We start from the raw sequence: 16,792 nt of genomic DNA, 5'->3' as shown, positions 1-16,792 counted from the left end.
GCTTCAACACAGTACTCTTGTGCAATGTAGCAGTTGGCTACTAGTAAGACACACTTTATCATTAATATATATGTTCATTTTCTTCTCTTATAATATTTTTTTTAAAACTTGTGTCTTAGCTGGCTCTAAATTTTTACAACCTACTTCTCTTTCCTTACTCCATCGATCTTAGCATAAAATCTAGTACTTTATAATCTTTTAGGGCACTACATTGTATCAAAACACGATGGCATTGAGCATTCAATGCTGCTACGGTGATTGAATGTAAGCATTGTGTGCAAACACACCATAAGAATCTGACACCAAAAATCTACCTTAAGCTTGTGGTCTATACATATAAGAAATAAAATAGCATTTATCTCCTTTCTCTTGTCTGTCTTATTCCTATTTTGATATTCAAATGTTAATATTATTTTTTATAAATTTAGTCACATATAACATTTGTTGACTTTTTAAAGTGTGAGATGAGCATTTATTTTAGGATGGAGGGGGTATGGTTTAAGAAGTGCATCCCACGTTTTGCATCCGTTCTTACAATGCATGCATGCAGCGACGGCCGACGAGCGCGCGACGACACAGGACCGTACGTCACGCCGGCTTGCGTCAGAGGCTCTGCACCGTCGGGGTGCCCGGTTTGGGGACGGGCATGCTGTAGATAAAGTTTGTCTTTCTCGTTTGGCTGCTAAGTCATGACAAAAAATAATGTTGACTGATTTGTTGTAAGAGAAAAACACTACTGAGTGGTTACAAGTGCAGTGCGCCTCGTACAGGCTGTTATAAGCATGTGAATGGGCTACACGTAGTACCTTTCCACCGACAATTTTGTCACACGCACTCAATTCGTCTCACAAATTACGAATAAAATATATAATTAATTATTTTTTATTTATATTTAATGCTCAATGCATACGTCTAAAAATTTAATATGACGAGAAATTTTAAAAATTTTTGGAAACTAAACAAGCCCTTAGTGGTCCATACCAAAGGCCTGTCAATGCCATAAACGCCCTCCCTGCTCTCAATCTCAAGATCCAGAGGTCAAAGACTAGCTATCCAAAGGCCTGTCTTAAATCAAAAATTTAAAATTTTGACCCAATTTTTAGAAAAAAAACATTAAGACTTATAGTACCAAATTAGTAACATTAGATTTATCATAAAATATAATATATTTTTATAAGATATTCATTTATGTTATAGATATAATATATTCATTTATAAGATATTCATTTATGTTATAGATATTGGTCATACTTAAAAAAAGTTAACTGACACGAATTTTAAAAATGAAAACTTTCAAAAACAGAGAGTATATAGTGTCGTGAGCTCGACGTCGAGCGCGACCGGATAAGATAGCTACGTTCACTCCATCTTCAAGGATAAAGGCAGATTCTCGAAAATCCGCAAGCATCACCATTCACCAGTATTCGCATTCATTTTTGTACCGCTTCCTCTCTTGTTTACTTCTAAATTTTTTTTACAAAATAGGAATAGTAGTACTTTCGTTTGTATTTGACAAATATTGTTCAATTATAGACTAACTGGACTTAAAAGATTCGTCTCGTCAATTCCGACCAAACTGTGTAATTAGTTTTTATTTTTATCTATATTTAATACTCCATGCATACGTCCAAATATTCGATGTGACAGGAAATTTGAAAAATTTTGCAAAATTTTTGAGGAACTAAACAAGGCCTTTGTGTGGTCCGCCTGGAAAATGCATTATGTCCTTTTGCCCACATAGCTAGTACAAGTCCCTACTATGTGCTGTCGTTCTTGTTCGTCCCCAATAACCAGACCGAGCAGTGATCAGTGAGGATAAGCCACGCACGTTGTCTACTCTTGTATATGACCCAACACTAGTCGTCACACTGCATATTGGTCTTTTCTATTTGGCTGTAGCTATGCTACAGTATGCTTGATATGCCTGCTTACGACCATGTAGCCCCATCTGGTGCCTCAAAAGCTGTCAAGCACGGATGTGAGTGCAATACTGCGTATCTGTCTACGTACCTATCCCTATCCCTAGCCTAGTGCATGGATCGACCTGTTTAGATCCCAAATCTTTATATTCTAAAACTTTTGGCCGTAAACTTTATATTCCAAATAAGTGTTTAGATGCTTCTCAAATTTTTTGGTTTGCAACACAAGTTTACACAGTTTTTGTGCTTTAAGGTCTCAAATTCTAAATCTTTACAGCCTAAATTTTACAGGCCCATGTTTAGATCCATTCTTCCAAAAAATATTTATTTCTCTAAAAGTGTTGGCGGTTTGGCTATAACAGGAATGTCACGAGCAAAGTCGATCTCCAGCAGAAATTGTTTATTTAATTATATCCCTTTTGTCATAACCTGCCATTTGGACTTGTGTGCATCGTGCCATTTGGATCCATCTAGTTTTTAGCAAGTTTAGTTTCTAAAACCTCTAGGTATACGCCTAATCTAAATGATATGGGGTCTGGTTTTAGTCTACAAGCTGCCTCTCTCTAGATTTAGCTAGATTTATTTACTACTTTGTGCATGTATGTCAAATAGTGGATCTACCTTTTCCAAACGAGGTCAGCAGCTTTTACAAGAAGCCACAAGCAAGCTTTTAACAATAACTGGCCGATCCACCTACATGGTTAGTATAGCTAATCTCACAAGTGGCAAGCTTTTCCCATCAATTTTTTTACCTAATAAAGCTCTGTTTGGATCTAGAGGGTCTAATTTTTTTTTACATTGACGAAAATTTTAGTTCAATTGCGTGTTCTAATAAACTAACTGACTTTTTTTAGATTAGCTATACTTTGAGACAACAGTTTATTTAAACCACTTGTTTAGAGCCTCAAAGCTAAATTGGTCCAAAGTTTTGTGGCTAAACTTTAGGCGATAGGATCTAAACAAGACTTAAGTCATAGTTATTTTTAACTTAGCCTTCAATAATATCTGACACTTTAGAGTCAATTGGCAACGTGTTACCGTAGTATATAGTATATGAAAAGTAATCTCATGATAAGTCCACCTGTCTTTTAATAACCTATACTAAAAGCTAGTTTGAGATAATGATAGCCACAGCTAAAAAAGGCTAGCTTAAGAGGCACGTAGGGTAACTAGGGAGATTTATCTCTAGATATTTTGGTTCCCGCATGCTGGGAAACCAGACCAGATAGTGCTTGCCGGGAAGCGCTACACGTGTACTGCCGCCAGCTCATTCCGGGCCGCTCTGCATGATGCGTGGCGTGACTCGATCGCGAGCTTGCGATGAGCACCGATGACCCATCGCCATCAGCCAAGCAAGGCCTTGGTTAGTTTCCAAGAATTTTTGTTAAATTGTTTAGATTTCTGTCACATTAAATTTTACGATTTATACATAAAATATTAAATATAGATTTAAAAAACTAATTATATAATTTGTCTTTACGAGATAAATCTTTAAAATCTAATTAGTCTATAATTGAATAATATCTTTTAGATACAAACGAAATTAGTATAGTATTTATTTTGTAAAGCAAAGCAAAATCCGAGGTCCAGCGTATACCCACAGTAGCAGTGTCGGACGAGTGAGATCTCTATCTATGAGCCTGACGCGCGCCGCTGCAGCGACCATGACCAAGCAATATAATTATGCCGCCTTGCGGGTCGTGAGCTTTTAAGGCTCCCGCTTTCGCGCGGTCCGGCACGGCATGCGTACGTCACACAGGCTTGCGTCACCAACGCTACGTACGCAGCCCGGCCGGCAGCGCACCGGCGGCAATTAGGGGATGTTTAGTTGACGTCCACACTTTGCCACACCCCTGTGGCGGCTCCGTCGAAGCTGCGGCGAGCAAAACGACCCCCTAACCTTTGGTGATAAAATGAACCGTGAAACGTGTGTCTGTCAACGTTTTGTCATAAACTAAACACCTGCATGCATGGTCGTGACGGCCACACTTTGTGGCGTGGCGATGTGAGGCTGGAAACCAAACACCCCCTTAATGTCGTGTACATGGTCTAAAACATTTGTTACGAGACATTTTTTTTTAGACTAAGGGCCTGTTTGGTTCCCTTTACTAAATTTTAGCTACTCTTGGGTGACTAATGGAACTAAACTATTTTAGCTTCTTTTAGTCAATGTGTTTGGAACTTTAGCTACTAAAGTGACTAAAGTTTAGCTACCTAAAATTTAGTCGGTGGAACCAAACATGGCCTAAGTCTATAGTTCGATAATAATTATCAAATATAAATAAAAATGTTATCGTAGCATTTTACAAAAAAAATTCACTAAATGAACAAAGCCTTATTTCCACATGTCTTGAAATAGTCACGAGTTTGATTTATCGATCAAGGTAATAACCAAATCTCGTGCATTTTGGCTGTATACCATATTTTTTTGGATCCCATGAGACAACACCGTACGTGCACATTAAGATCGGCACGTAGGTTGAGCTCATGCCAGGCAGACATATCCTATAGCCATTGGCGAAGAAAATCGAACGCCTAGGAGACGCTCTTGCGCTAGGCAACTTTGCCAGCCTGGCTGCATGCCCTCTCCAATCCTCTTGAGCATCCGCTCTTAGGCTGTCTCCAATAGTAGACCTATTTGGCAACCCAAATCCAAAATAGGTTTCCAACACAATACCTATAGCTTCCAACAGAGTACCCATCCCATTTTAGGTATCAGGAGAGGCATAACCCAAATTTAGGTATCCTCTCTCCTCGAGACCCATTTGCAGAGAGTGTTGTCTTTTAGGTCTTGTTGTTGGAGAAGACTAAAAATAGGTATGGAACCTTTTACCTATAGCGCTACCCAAAGGACAAATGGGTCTTGTATTTTAGGTGACCATTGTTGGAGATAGTCTTAGTAGCGTTATTTGGCAAAGCCTAGGCTCTTTTTGTATCTTCTAGTAATTCTTAGCACTTGACAACAACCTCTAGTTTTAAATATTTTTACCAGTAGTTATTACACATATGCAAATGTAGACTAACACATTCACTCTTACTAATTTATAATTGTTGCTAACTATTAGCAAGCTAGATGCAAATGTAGACTAGCACATCTCCACATATAGGACACCTAATATGGAGGGTGAGGTATGGATAGTGACAAATTCTTGTAGTAGTGAACAATGGATACCAAAAGTTGGAAATGATAAGAGAGAGATCATGTGAGAAGGAGTGGATGAGAATTGAGAAGGGATGAGGTTTGATCCCATCTTCTTGATACAGAAGAATAATACTACGTCGTCCGAAAAAGAATGCAGCTCTAGTATAGTCCTAAGTTAACTTATCTCGAGTTTGACAAATCTTATATAGAAAATGCATGTACTCATGGTACAAAATAAGTATTAGTACTATATTAATCATAAGAAAAGACATGTTCGGCTAGAGAAAAAAGTAGTAGCTGCTGCAACTAATAGCAACAGTTGTCTGTTATTTCTGCAGCTGCGAACACCCAATATTTTTGTAGTATACTTATTTAGAGTCAAAAATGATTTGACTAAAGATAAAATTGGAGTTTGACATTCTTTGTGACTAAAGAGCATGTTGTAATGTGTTTAGTCGTCCACATCTTTAGACACAAGGTGTTCAAGATGTACTCTACTATTGGAATAACTAGATATGTAAAAGGAGATGTGGAAACAATATATATAAGGCATGTTTGTTCTATCTTTTGATTGTAAATTTTCCCCTACAGGAAGAAGCTACTGTAAACAAATTGATTCACTTTGGAATCCCAAACTAGCATGTGACCCAATAGAAGATTGTCTCAAATATTGGCCTTGCTCTTATGCAAGCGCATCGCTGCTTTGCCAATCACTGCTAACAGGAAGCTAACAGTAGTAATAAATTGCTACCGTATGACATATATTATGTAGATAATGCCAAGCCCTTCCACACGTCCCAGCTAGCTTTGCAAGTTTGCTCCCAGTACACGCATGCATGCTTCTGCTTTAGGGTCTGTTTAGATTGGGGATGAAAATTTTTTGGATGTCACATCGGATATGTCGGAAGGATGTCGGGAGAGGTTTTTAAAAACTAATAAAAAAACAAATTACAGAGCTCGTCAAGAAACTGCAAGACAATTTATTAAGCATAATTAATCTGTCATTAGCATATGTGGGTTACTGTAGCACTTAAGGCTAATCATGGAGTAACTAGGCTTAAAAGATTCGTCTTGCGATTCTCAACTAAACTGTGTAATTAGTTTATTTTTTTATCTATATTTAATATTCCATGCATGTGACCAAAGATTCGATGGGATGGATGAAAAATTTTTGAGTGGAGAACTAAATAGGGCCTATATAAACATTATAAATTCCTCTGTCGTAGCTAGTAGTAGCTCCCTATATATATGGTATCTAGCTTGTCCGGCCTCATTGTCCGTACGTGCCGCCATTAGTTGAGCTAGCAATCTCTCGGCCACTCCTTTTTCCACGGTATTCTCCAACAATCTTCGGGCTGTCTATTTACGTTCATCTGTTCCCATATGTACACTGTACACATGCACATGTGTGGATGCTCAAAACTCAGGTCTTGCATATATATATATATATATATATATATAGAGAGAGAGAGAGAGAGAGAGCAAGTATTAGGCCTTGTTTACTTCCCAGAAAATTTTGCAAAATTTTTCACATTCCCCGTCACATCGAATCTTTAGACACATGCATGGAGTATTAAATATAGACGAAAATAAAAACTAATTGCACAGTTTGGTCGAAATTGACGAGACGAATCTTTTGAGCCTACTTAGTCCATGATTGGACAATATTTGTCAAATACAAACGAAAATGCTACGGTGTCCATTTTCCAAAAATTTTCGGAACTAAACAAGGCCTTATAATAGGCTATAAGCTGACTAAATGATGAGGTGGAGGAGAGAAGAGAGGAAAGAGATGAGAAGTAGGCTGTAAACTTACAACCAGCTTAAGCATAGAAAAAAAACTTTGTGAAAGAAATAAGTGGACCATGTATTAATAGTGAATATCTAACTGGGTGGGCTGGGAGAAAGCTACAAACGATCTTAGGCCTTGTCCAGTTCGAAAAACTTGTGAAAAATGGTACTGTAGCACTTTTGTTTTTATTTGACAAACATTGTCCAATTATAGAGTAACTAGGCTCAAAAGATTCATCTCGCGGTTTACAGATAAACTGTACAAATAGTTTTTGTTTTCATGTATATTTAATGCTTCATGTATATGTCGCAAAATTCGATGTGACGAGAAATCTTGAAAATTTTTGGCAACTAAACAAGGCCTTATTATTAAACTTGCTCTGACTACGTACTGCACCTGCCTCTGCCTGCACGTAGGCTCTTCTTGCCACTGTTGCTAGCTCTTTTTCTAGACCAGTAGCCGTCACTTTTGCCTCTTTTTATACCCGTTCATCCCTGCCGGTGCTGTGGCACACGCAGATCTAGAGACATAGACAGAGATTGAGAGGGCTGGGGAAGAGATCGATGAAGAGCAGAAGCAGCAGCATGAGTAACAACAGCGGCAGCACGACGACGACGACGGCAGTGCAGCGGAAGGAGGTCGAGAGGAGGAGGAGGCAGCAGATGAAGAGCCTCTGCGTCAAGCTCGCCTCCCTCATCCCCAAAGAACACTACTCCTCCAAGGTGAGATGTGTATTCGATTTAATGCATATTTGATATCATGGGTTAACTGTTAATTAACCCGCTAAAAATTAGATCTCTATCGTATCCAAAAGGTGCTATTAGATGGACTAATTTTTAGCCCAAATTAATCTAAACATGTCTAAATGTGGCTTTCATGAGTCTGAAGAAGATTCTCCTATTCCGCGTAATAATTGGTGGTCGAAGCTAATAAATTGCTAGTAATAGCTGGAATTTGTATCTGCTTACCTTGTAATAGTTCTGACCTGCAAGGTAGTCATCATCAGTCCCTTGTCTCGCCACATGAAATATTATTAATGAAAGCTATATTTATTGGCTTATACGAGAACACAGATTCAGTAGTTTTCGTGGAGAATGTTGATTTACCACTTACCAGCAGTAGTTTCCCTTTTTAAGAAAAAACCAACAGTATTTAATTCTTCTAAAGTGACGTGTGCATGTGTGTGTGTGATTTTGCCCCGTGCGAGTTTTGAATCTTTTGGTCAGTTGGTCTGTAAAAATTCTGTGAAGATTCAGAAACCAGCAATGTACATATATATAATGTTAGTATACAATGTATGCACAAGTGCAGGATGCTATGACCCAGCTGGGTAGCCTAGACGAAGCAGCGACGTACATAAAGAAACTCAAGGAGAGGGTGGAGGAGCTGCGGCAGAAGAGGACCTCTGCACGGCTCTTGGCTGCGGCTGCTGGCATGAGACGAGGCGGAGGAGGAGCAGGTGGCGCCTCGACGTCGCCGGCGGCGACGACCACAGCGAGCGGTGGCGCGGGGTCATCAGAAGAAGCCGGTGACCACATGCCGGTGGCGCCGCCGGCGGTGGTGGAGGTTCGGCAGCACAGCGACGGGTCGAGCCTGGACGTGGTGCTCATCAGCAGCGTGGAGCGACCCTTCAAGCTGCACGAGGTGGTCACCGTGCTGCAGGAAGAAGGCGCCGAGACCATCAACGCCAACTTCTCCGTCGCCGGCACCAAAATCTTCTACACCATACACTGCAGGGTACGTGCGTAGGAGTACTATACATCACGGTTCTCTAATCTTTTTTGTTTCAAAGCTTCAGCTTGATGTCAGAAACTATCTAGAATAATGCAGAATGTCCAGAATCAATTGGTGTAGCATTTTTTTCTTCAAAAACTAGCTAAGCTCAATATAGTAATGTCTAGAATCACGTAACATGACAAAAAAGGTATATAAAAACATCCCGTGTGCATGCATCACCAAGCCTACTTGGATAAGTCGACACGTGGCGAAATGGGGAAAAAATTGAGCCGACAGTTGTTGTGCACCTTACGTTCCTGTCTTCATTTATGAGGCTACCTTTTCCCTTATCGTCGTTTAGAGACCTGCTGCAAAAAAGTCTCCTATTGTCAGAGTGAACATTTTGGATCCACTCGTTCTAGCCAATCCTGTTTCTACCCAAACTTGCTAGCCCTTTTTAGAAACTGGGTTTAGGCCTTATTTAGTTACACCTAAAATTTAAAACCTTTTTATTTTCTATCACATCGAATCTTACAGCACATGCACACGGAGCACTAATATAAATAAAAATAACTAATTGCACAATTTGCCTATAATTTACAGGATGAATTTTTTGAGCCTACTTAGTCCATAGTTGGATAATAATTACCAAATACAACCGAAATGCTACAGTACCCAAAACCTTTTTCACCTATGAAACTAAGCAAGGTCTTATTCTACATGATGATAAGAGCTGCACTTCGTATGTTTTTATAACAAACTTATTTGTTGATACTACTTCATATTTTATTTTAACAAAACTAAAGTTGAGATTGGTTGATCCCTCGAAATATCGATGTTCGCTTGGCTAAAAAGCCTTGCTCAAAACACCGTTGGCTGGTTTATTGTGAGAAAAAACATTGCTGAATGGCTAACAGATTCGGCAAATAATCTCAAGCGAACAAGCTAGGAGGAAGTATTCACTACATGATGTGGTAGCACCACCACAATTATGCCGTTCTCTAATGTAATCAAATTTGTATTTGCCGCTAGTAGCCTTAGCCCCTCCATATAATTTACATAAGCACCCATTTAGGATAAGACTGTCTGATACTACTAGACTCATGATCTTTAAAATCGCTTCCTTTTTTTCAAAATAGTGAACTTAATCAACCACCTCCACAATTATCATACAGCACTGCAGCTTGCAACGCATAAGAAATCGTTTTTTTATGGACAGTTTCTTATCCTGAAAATGGATGATTTTTAAGGGTGGTTAACTTCAACCCCTCTGAAGATAGCTACCGAACAAATGAATTCATATTTTTCCGAAATGAAATGTGATAAAGACAAACCTTATATTAAATTTGTGGAGATTGATGAGATCTAAAATCTCATAGTTGATGAATTATTTATTTAAGATCGTTTAGAGACCCAAATATATATTTTAAATTTTCATGTTTTGAAATTCATTTTTTAATTTTTAAATGTCCTTAGATGGAGACACGCATATATTTAGTGCTCGTTGAGATCTAAAATTTTGCTACAAAAATATTTTCATTAAAGATTGTTTAAAGACGGAATATTTAATACAATACTCATAAATGTTAATACAAAGGGAAAGCAACCTATATATACTTCATTGCAAATGTTTAATGGTGTGGTTGTAGAAGGGGGCGTGCGAGGAAAGAGATCATGGGCTCACAAAATGTATTTCCTAATTTTTTTTATGATTTTAGAAAATCTAGAAATTATTTTTAGGGACTCTTGACTAAGTTACCTTAATAAACCATCCCTGAGAATATCTCCTTAATTTAGAGGTTTCAGAAACCTCCTGTCAAAATCAATTTTGACCGTCCCTAATCTGTGTGCTAGTGTGGCATGTTGAAGATATATATAGATACAGTACTACTTTTTGTATGGATATTTCTTCTATTATTCTTGGTAAATCAATTCCTCGTTCAAATACTCAATTATATTTCCTCCCTTGTGTAACTGCAGGCCTTTAGCCCAAGAATCGGTATAGAGGTTTCAAGAATTTCTGAAAGATTAAGAGCATTGGGATGATACTATACTAGACTGATATACATATTGCTAAATTATGTGACCAAAGCACACATCTTTTTTCTGCTGTTTCATTCTTTACTGCACGAAAAGTCTCCCAGCTAGCTCCATTCGTTACCAAGTCATATATATGCGAGTTTTCTTGTTACGAATTAACAAAACTTTGTAAGCATGGTTGCTACAGTTTTGTAGTCTATGAATATTTCGATCGATGGAATAAGACAAAGTCAACTTAACCTTTCTAATGGAAAGGAGAAACATGCAGATGCACATTACCATCTGCTATGAAGGTATCAGAAAGAATAAAAATATATTTAAGTTTACATTACCATCTACTATTAAGGCACCAGAAAGAATACAATTCTAACTTTGTTTTAAGTTATCTTAATTTTGACCAAATTTATATAAAAAAAGTACCAGTATTTAACTTACAAAATAAGTATAATAAATTAGATTATTCCTCAAATATATTTTCATAGTATATCTATTTTTGAATTGATGATTGGTGATAATATTTTCTATAAACTTAAGATAGTTTGACCCATACCAAATCTTAAAATTACATTCTTTCTATATGTCTAAGCTATTAGTAATAATTAATTTAAGATTAATCAAACTATCACACTAAGTATCCATCATTTGCCTCCACATATATAGTAATGAAAAAAAACAAGGAGAGTGCTCGACAGGAACAACCCCATAGTAATGGTTCATCATATTATTATCTTGTCAAAATATCTTATTTTTATAACCAATGGCGTAGTAGTGGATTTGAAACCCACCGTACCTCTAAAAAAAATAATTTTGACCATCTCTGAAAATTGTCTGTGTAGTAGAGAGCGTCCATCCTGAGAGAAAGCCATTCCTGGCCCATTCCTCTCTGCACAATAATGAAGCCTCTCTTTCTTTTGGATGTACGTAAGCTAGCAGGGTGGTCACGTTCACTATCTCATATATGGTTTCCCTTTCTCATTCTTGTTAACAAGATTAATTACAAGAGGCGTGTTTATTTGCGATGTGGCGTTTCCATACGCCTGATCCAAACAGACAGGTATCTTACGGGGTTGTCAGTGTCCACATTGTGAGCCTAACCGTGCATGTGACGTTGTCAATTGTGCCTACACGTCGATCACCTGCGTAAGTACTCCACTAATTAATTAAACGCTGATATTGTTTTAAAAATATATTAAGCTCGTAAAACGTTTTTTTATAATTGACAAAAATAGATTAGCAGCAGGGATGCCGCAATGAGGGGGGGAAACAAAGCTAAGCTTAGCGTGTATTACGCAGCAACGTGGAAGAAAAAGGGCTCACAAGTACTTGTTTTTTTTTGGGGGGGGGGGGGGGGGGGGTGTGAGAAATGATACAAGTACTTGTATGTGTAGACGACGTAAATGTGTCAAATATTTATCGTTATTGGGCTTGCACATGCACTTCCTTTTCTTCGTGGGCCGAGAAGATTATTCCTGCCCACGGAGGGAATCCATCCATCTGCAGTCCGCAACCAGCGGATACCCCATTTTTTTTTTTAAAAAAAGAAACTTCATTAATATTGATAGATTATTAAGTATATCGTACTTTTTATATTTTTTCAGAAGCATTGTTGGGTAAAACAATCACACGAACATCAAACTTGAATACAAGAGAAGGTTGTATTCATTTCATGATCATATAGTACATGTCAGAGGGATATTTATAGAGGTCTTAACATTCATAATTAATATACAAATGGCTATTATACCCCCTTTCTTAAATCAGTACAACCCCTTTAAACTACAGGGACGAAGTTGTCTTTCTACTCTTTTCAACCTTCATTCTTCATGTTGTTCCTCTGTTCTTCAAGATTTCGTCGATCAGTAATGTCTTTGCTTCTAAATCTTGAGAGCTTCTATATATTGCCTTCTTTTCACTTCGCGTGTCAAGCGAACTCTAAAATTGTCTTCGCCTTCGAGTTTTCTCAGATATTCCTCTCAGTCCTGAGCAAAGCCAATTTAAGCAAGGTGAAGTCGAAATTTAATTTCCTATTTGCTTTTACTTCACGCAAGCAAACTTTGTTATAACCATTAAAAGTTAAACTTCAAAGTTCTAGGGTTGTATTTTCGGGGGAAGTCAAATCCCCAACATGCATACACTCACATTCATCTTCACCACTATGACAAAGGCATGCCCTCACAAACCTATCATTCAAACATCTTGGTGGGTATAGACTTTTAGAAATTGAACCAATTTTTGTGTTTTTACCCTTTATTAAGTCTAATTGTGATTTTGTCCTTATTGATTTAAATTTTACCCCTGCATTTTAAAAGGAAGACATAGTTTATCCCTATTTTATTTAGAGGAGTTAACATTGTAAGTTTAACTAAAACCGACTAGTTTCCGTGGTGCATTTGCCCGTAGTTTTTTACTACTATGTAACTTTAACCTCTATTTTGACATCAAATGAAACAACATTTTAAAAAAATATATAAAAAATTTGCAAATTTTTCAAATTTTACAAAGTTTAACAAGTTGAACATTACATCAATTATCTAAATCTGAGAGGGTTTAGGTTAAGGTTCAGGGTTAGTACCATCCTTTTTTCTTTAATTCATTTGTTTAGAATTAATCTAATAGGGTCTAGAACAAGGGAAGATGGTGCCTTCTGATTCAAAAATCGGTGGTGACATGACTTGAAAAAATGAGGTTATAATTATAATTAGTCTTTAGAGTAGGGGCAAGAACATCAATCTCCAACGAAATAACTAGTGATGCCTCACTATCAACGAATAAGGACGCTACCATCTAAAAAATGTAGCCAAGCCATCAAATCCAATACTTGTCCATGACCAATAGGAGTAACCTAGCATATTTGTTATCTCTGATATTGTTAAAGTTAAACTATCTTAAAATTTGACCGAGTTCGTAAGAAATAGTATCGAACATGTATGACTCTAAATAGATACATTATAAAAATATATTTTATAGTGAATCTAAGGCCAGTCTCAATGCATGTTTCATGAGAGTGTCATGCACATTAAATAGGATGCCACATAAGCAAAATTGCTGACTTGACAAGGTCATTAAATGAAGGAGTTTCATCAGATGAGAGAGGAGTTTCATCCTCATGAAACTCATGTGGCTCGGTTATCTAGTTTATAGTCTTGGTAACTATGCCATGAAACTATGCATTGAGACTCCCTCCATATCGGTAATTTCAAGTCGTTTTGGACAAGACTTGGTTTAAACATTGAGAATATAAATCATGAATAATGTTTACATTTTTTAGTTCGAAAATATGAAAACCATAAGAATAGATTTGTCTTAAAACGTACTTTCAACATATATATATATATTGCAATAAATATATTTTATAAAAATAATAACTCAAAGTTATGTTTTGGAGATAGTGCCTCTGTCCAAAATGACATGAATTACCAATATGATGAAGGGAGTAAGTGTTAGTATTATTTTGTATAAATTTAGTCAAACTTTATTCTCTAACTTAGCACTATATTCTAGAATTGTATCCTTTTTTAGATGAGGAGGAGTGATTGGTTCTCCTCTTTTGTAGTATACCTACATGTGTTGCATCATTACGTCATAGATAATGCCACCTTATAATAAATTAATTACTATAACAATCCCCTGCGGCGGGGTCTCGTGCACCCATTTGGCCATTTCATATATCATCTTTCCCCTGCGACATGATATTTGACTTTACACGATACATTATACTACCTATGCAGATATGTTTATATTTATTGGGTGGCCAGGTGGCCATTTGCATAATAATTAATACTACAATTCTACAAAGTTGGGAATGGATAGATGGCTCAGAATCCCGATCTAAAGGTATGAACTGCCAGCAAAAAAGCATGCATATAAAAGAACAAATACGTACTTCTCATATATATATATATATATATATATATATATATATATATATATATATCACGTGCACGGTGTCAAGCTGGTGCCTTCTATAGAATATTGTATCCAAGCTAAAACAATCAGTCTACTTGCTAGCTTGTCCACTAGTAACAAGCGGCTACTATACTTTCATATATATACGGATGATGAAAGCAATGCAAAGCTGTGTAATATACATGGTCTTATTCATCTAAGCGTATCTATCAAATCTGATAATCATTCAATAATATTTTTCTATAACAACAAATTAACGAATAGTACTTTTAGCTATGACATTGGTGGCAAACCGGATGTACAACGAGTCTGCAGTTTGAACGGTCTTAAAAGTATAGTATGTATAAAGAGTTCTCAGCCGTCTCTTGCACATTTGAACATGCATGACAGAAATGTTAGATTACTCGAGGAACATCGGATAGTTACTGCATCAGCTGGCATGCGCTAATGAGTTGTCAATAATTAAGCAACTCGATCTTGTGGCTAGCTTCACGCATGAATAAAACAAAATAGTAACTAAGTCACAATATTGTATCTGGATTTGAAATAGTATGTCATTGTTTGTTTGTGTTTCTAAGGATGTGTAACTTTTTTTTGCGAGATTTAGTTACATAAGCACACTCACGCTACTACAATAATCTTAACAGTGGCGAGCATTTTGGATTTTAAGAGGCGGGCAAAAGAAACGCCTCTGATGAAAAGTTACGATAAATCGATCATTATCTGAGATGGTTTCATGCACGCCTCGGTTAATCAAATAAAAAAATAAAAAAGAAGAAAAACCCTAGATGAACCCGTCGTGCCCATCTAGGGCCCACCAAGCCCATCCATGGTCAGTGGCCGCTGCTCGTGGATGTGCCTGCTCGTGGAGGAGGAAGGTCCGCGCCACTGCCGGATCCACGTGAGGAAAGGGCCACTGCTGCCAAATCCGTGTGAGGATGAGGCCGCCGCCAGATTCACATGGGGAGGGCCGCTGTCGCGCCGCCACGCCACTGTTCCCGCATGGCCAGGTCGCGCACCTGCCCACGGCACCGCTCCGCGCGACCAGTCAGCTGTGCCCCATTGTGCGCAGCTCCTCGTGGCCAGCCTACAGTGCCCCACGCCGACAAGGGGAGGAGAGGGGGGCCGTTGGGATGGGAGGGAAGGGGAAAGGGGCGCGCGTATGGGAGGCAAGGGGAGGGGGCCGTCGGGTGGAGAGGGGATGCTGGTCTCCTGCATGAGGTGGTGTCGGTCTCCTGCGTGAGAGGAGCGTCGAGGGAGAAAGGAGAGGATGTGGATTGAAATCCTAAGTCATGTATATATACCCGGTGTAATATATCTGGTTGTGATGCGCATCTGGGCCTGTTTGGTTCGTGTTTCTTAGGAGCCTGGCTGGTTGGAGCCAGGCCGATGTCATGCAACTCGTTCTGTTCCGTATGAGAAGAGATGTTGTTTGGTTGCCCGTATGAACAAATGTTGCATAAGATAAAAAAATATTAAGTAATCATCAAAATAATATTTACGTTACATAAATACACTCTAATATATCTTATTTATCTTAATATGTTAATCTTCTTAAAAATATACTAATATCACTTAATACATACTAATTATACTATAATAAGGTAATTAGCATATAAACATTCGTACCCGGCTAGCGAGGCCCGCCAGAAACGCTCAATTCGGACGTGCTCGCGTTGTACGGTTGCGTGGCAACAGTCTGGCTCTGCTGCTTAACCAAGCAACCAAATGCCGGCAAATTGCATGCGGCAAGCCATGCATGGCGTGATGCAGGCAACCAAACGCCTCCAAGCAGTTGAGCAGGAGATTTGATTTTAGTTTACAATTCATTAACGAGGATTGAAAAGAATCGGAAATAATGTCTGCTCCAGGACATCCATGACCTTTTTACTGTGCATTACCATGCTGATGATATATACGACACATGTAAATCAGATGGGCATTGTGAGCGTGTAAATCCAAGTGAAAAAGATAAAGGACATGCAGACGAATATATCCGCAAATATAATGTGGTGGAGTTCTCACTGTCATTTTGAATTCCATACCACTACTAATATACTATATAGAATAAAGTACTTTGCCAACTTGCTTAATTAATTAGAACGTGGATCTCTTGGTCAACTAGCTACTCTGATTAGCTATTATATTATTCCAGGGTTGAGAAGGCTTAGAACACAAGAAAAAAATTATACAAGTAGCTAAAGGGATTACTACAAATTCGCACGGATAGATTATATTATTATTATACGTACTAGGATGAGTGACTGAAATTCGCAC

General features: G+C 38.0%; 1 protein-coding gene across 1 annotated transcript; it reads left to right on the top strand.

Annotated features, from left to right (window-relative positions):
* LOC8070470 (transcription factor bHLH162) lies at positions 7,272 to 10,857 on the top strand. The gene is made up of 3 exons (XM_002457469.2): positions 7,272 to 7,575; positions 8,165 to 8,590; positions 10,550 to 10,857. The coding sequence occupies exons 1-3, from the start codon at positions 7,417 to 7,419 to the stop codon at positions 10,613 to 10,615; spliced, it is 651 nt and encodes a 216-aa protein (XP_002457514.2). The 5' UTR covers positions 7,272 to 7,416; the 3' UTR covers positions 10,616 to 10,857.

The sequence above is a fragment of the Sorghum bicolor genome, chromosome 3 (assembly GCF_000003195.3).
Source record: "Sorghum bicolor cultivar BTx623 chromosome 3, Sorghum_bicolor_NCBIv3, whole genome shotgun sequence".
Taxonomy (NCBI): Eukaryota; Viridiplantae; Streptophyta; class Magnoliopsida; order Poales; family Poaceae; genus Sorghum; species Sorghum bicolor.
Note: the sequence above shows the minus strand (reverse complement) of the source record. Positions and strands in the feature narration are given on the sequence as shown.

Excerpts from the sequence above, each read along its gene's own strand:
- LOC8070470 (XM_002457469.2), top strand. The coding sequence starts at position 7,417 with ATGAAGAGCAGAAGCAGCAGCATGAGTAACAACAGCGGCAGCACGACG. Across the intron at positions 7,576-8,164 it reads AAGAACACTACTCCTCCAAG|GATGCTATGACCCAGCTGGG; the intron begins GTGAGATGTGTA and ends GCACAAGTGCAG. Across the intron at positions 8,591-10,549 it reads TCTACACCATACACTGCAGG|GCCTTTAGCCCAAGAATCGG; the intron begins GTACGTGCGTAG and ends GTGTAACTGCAG.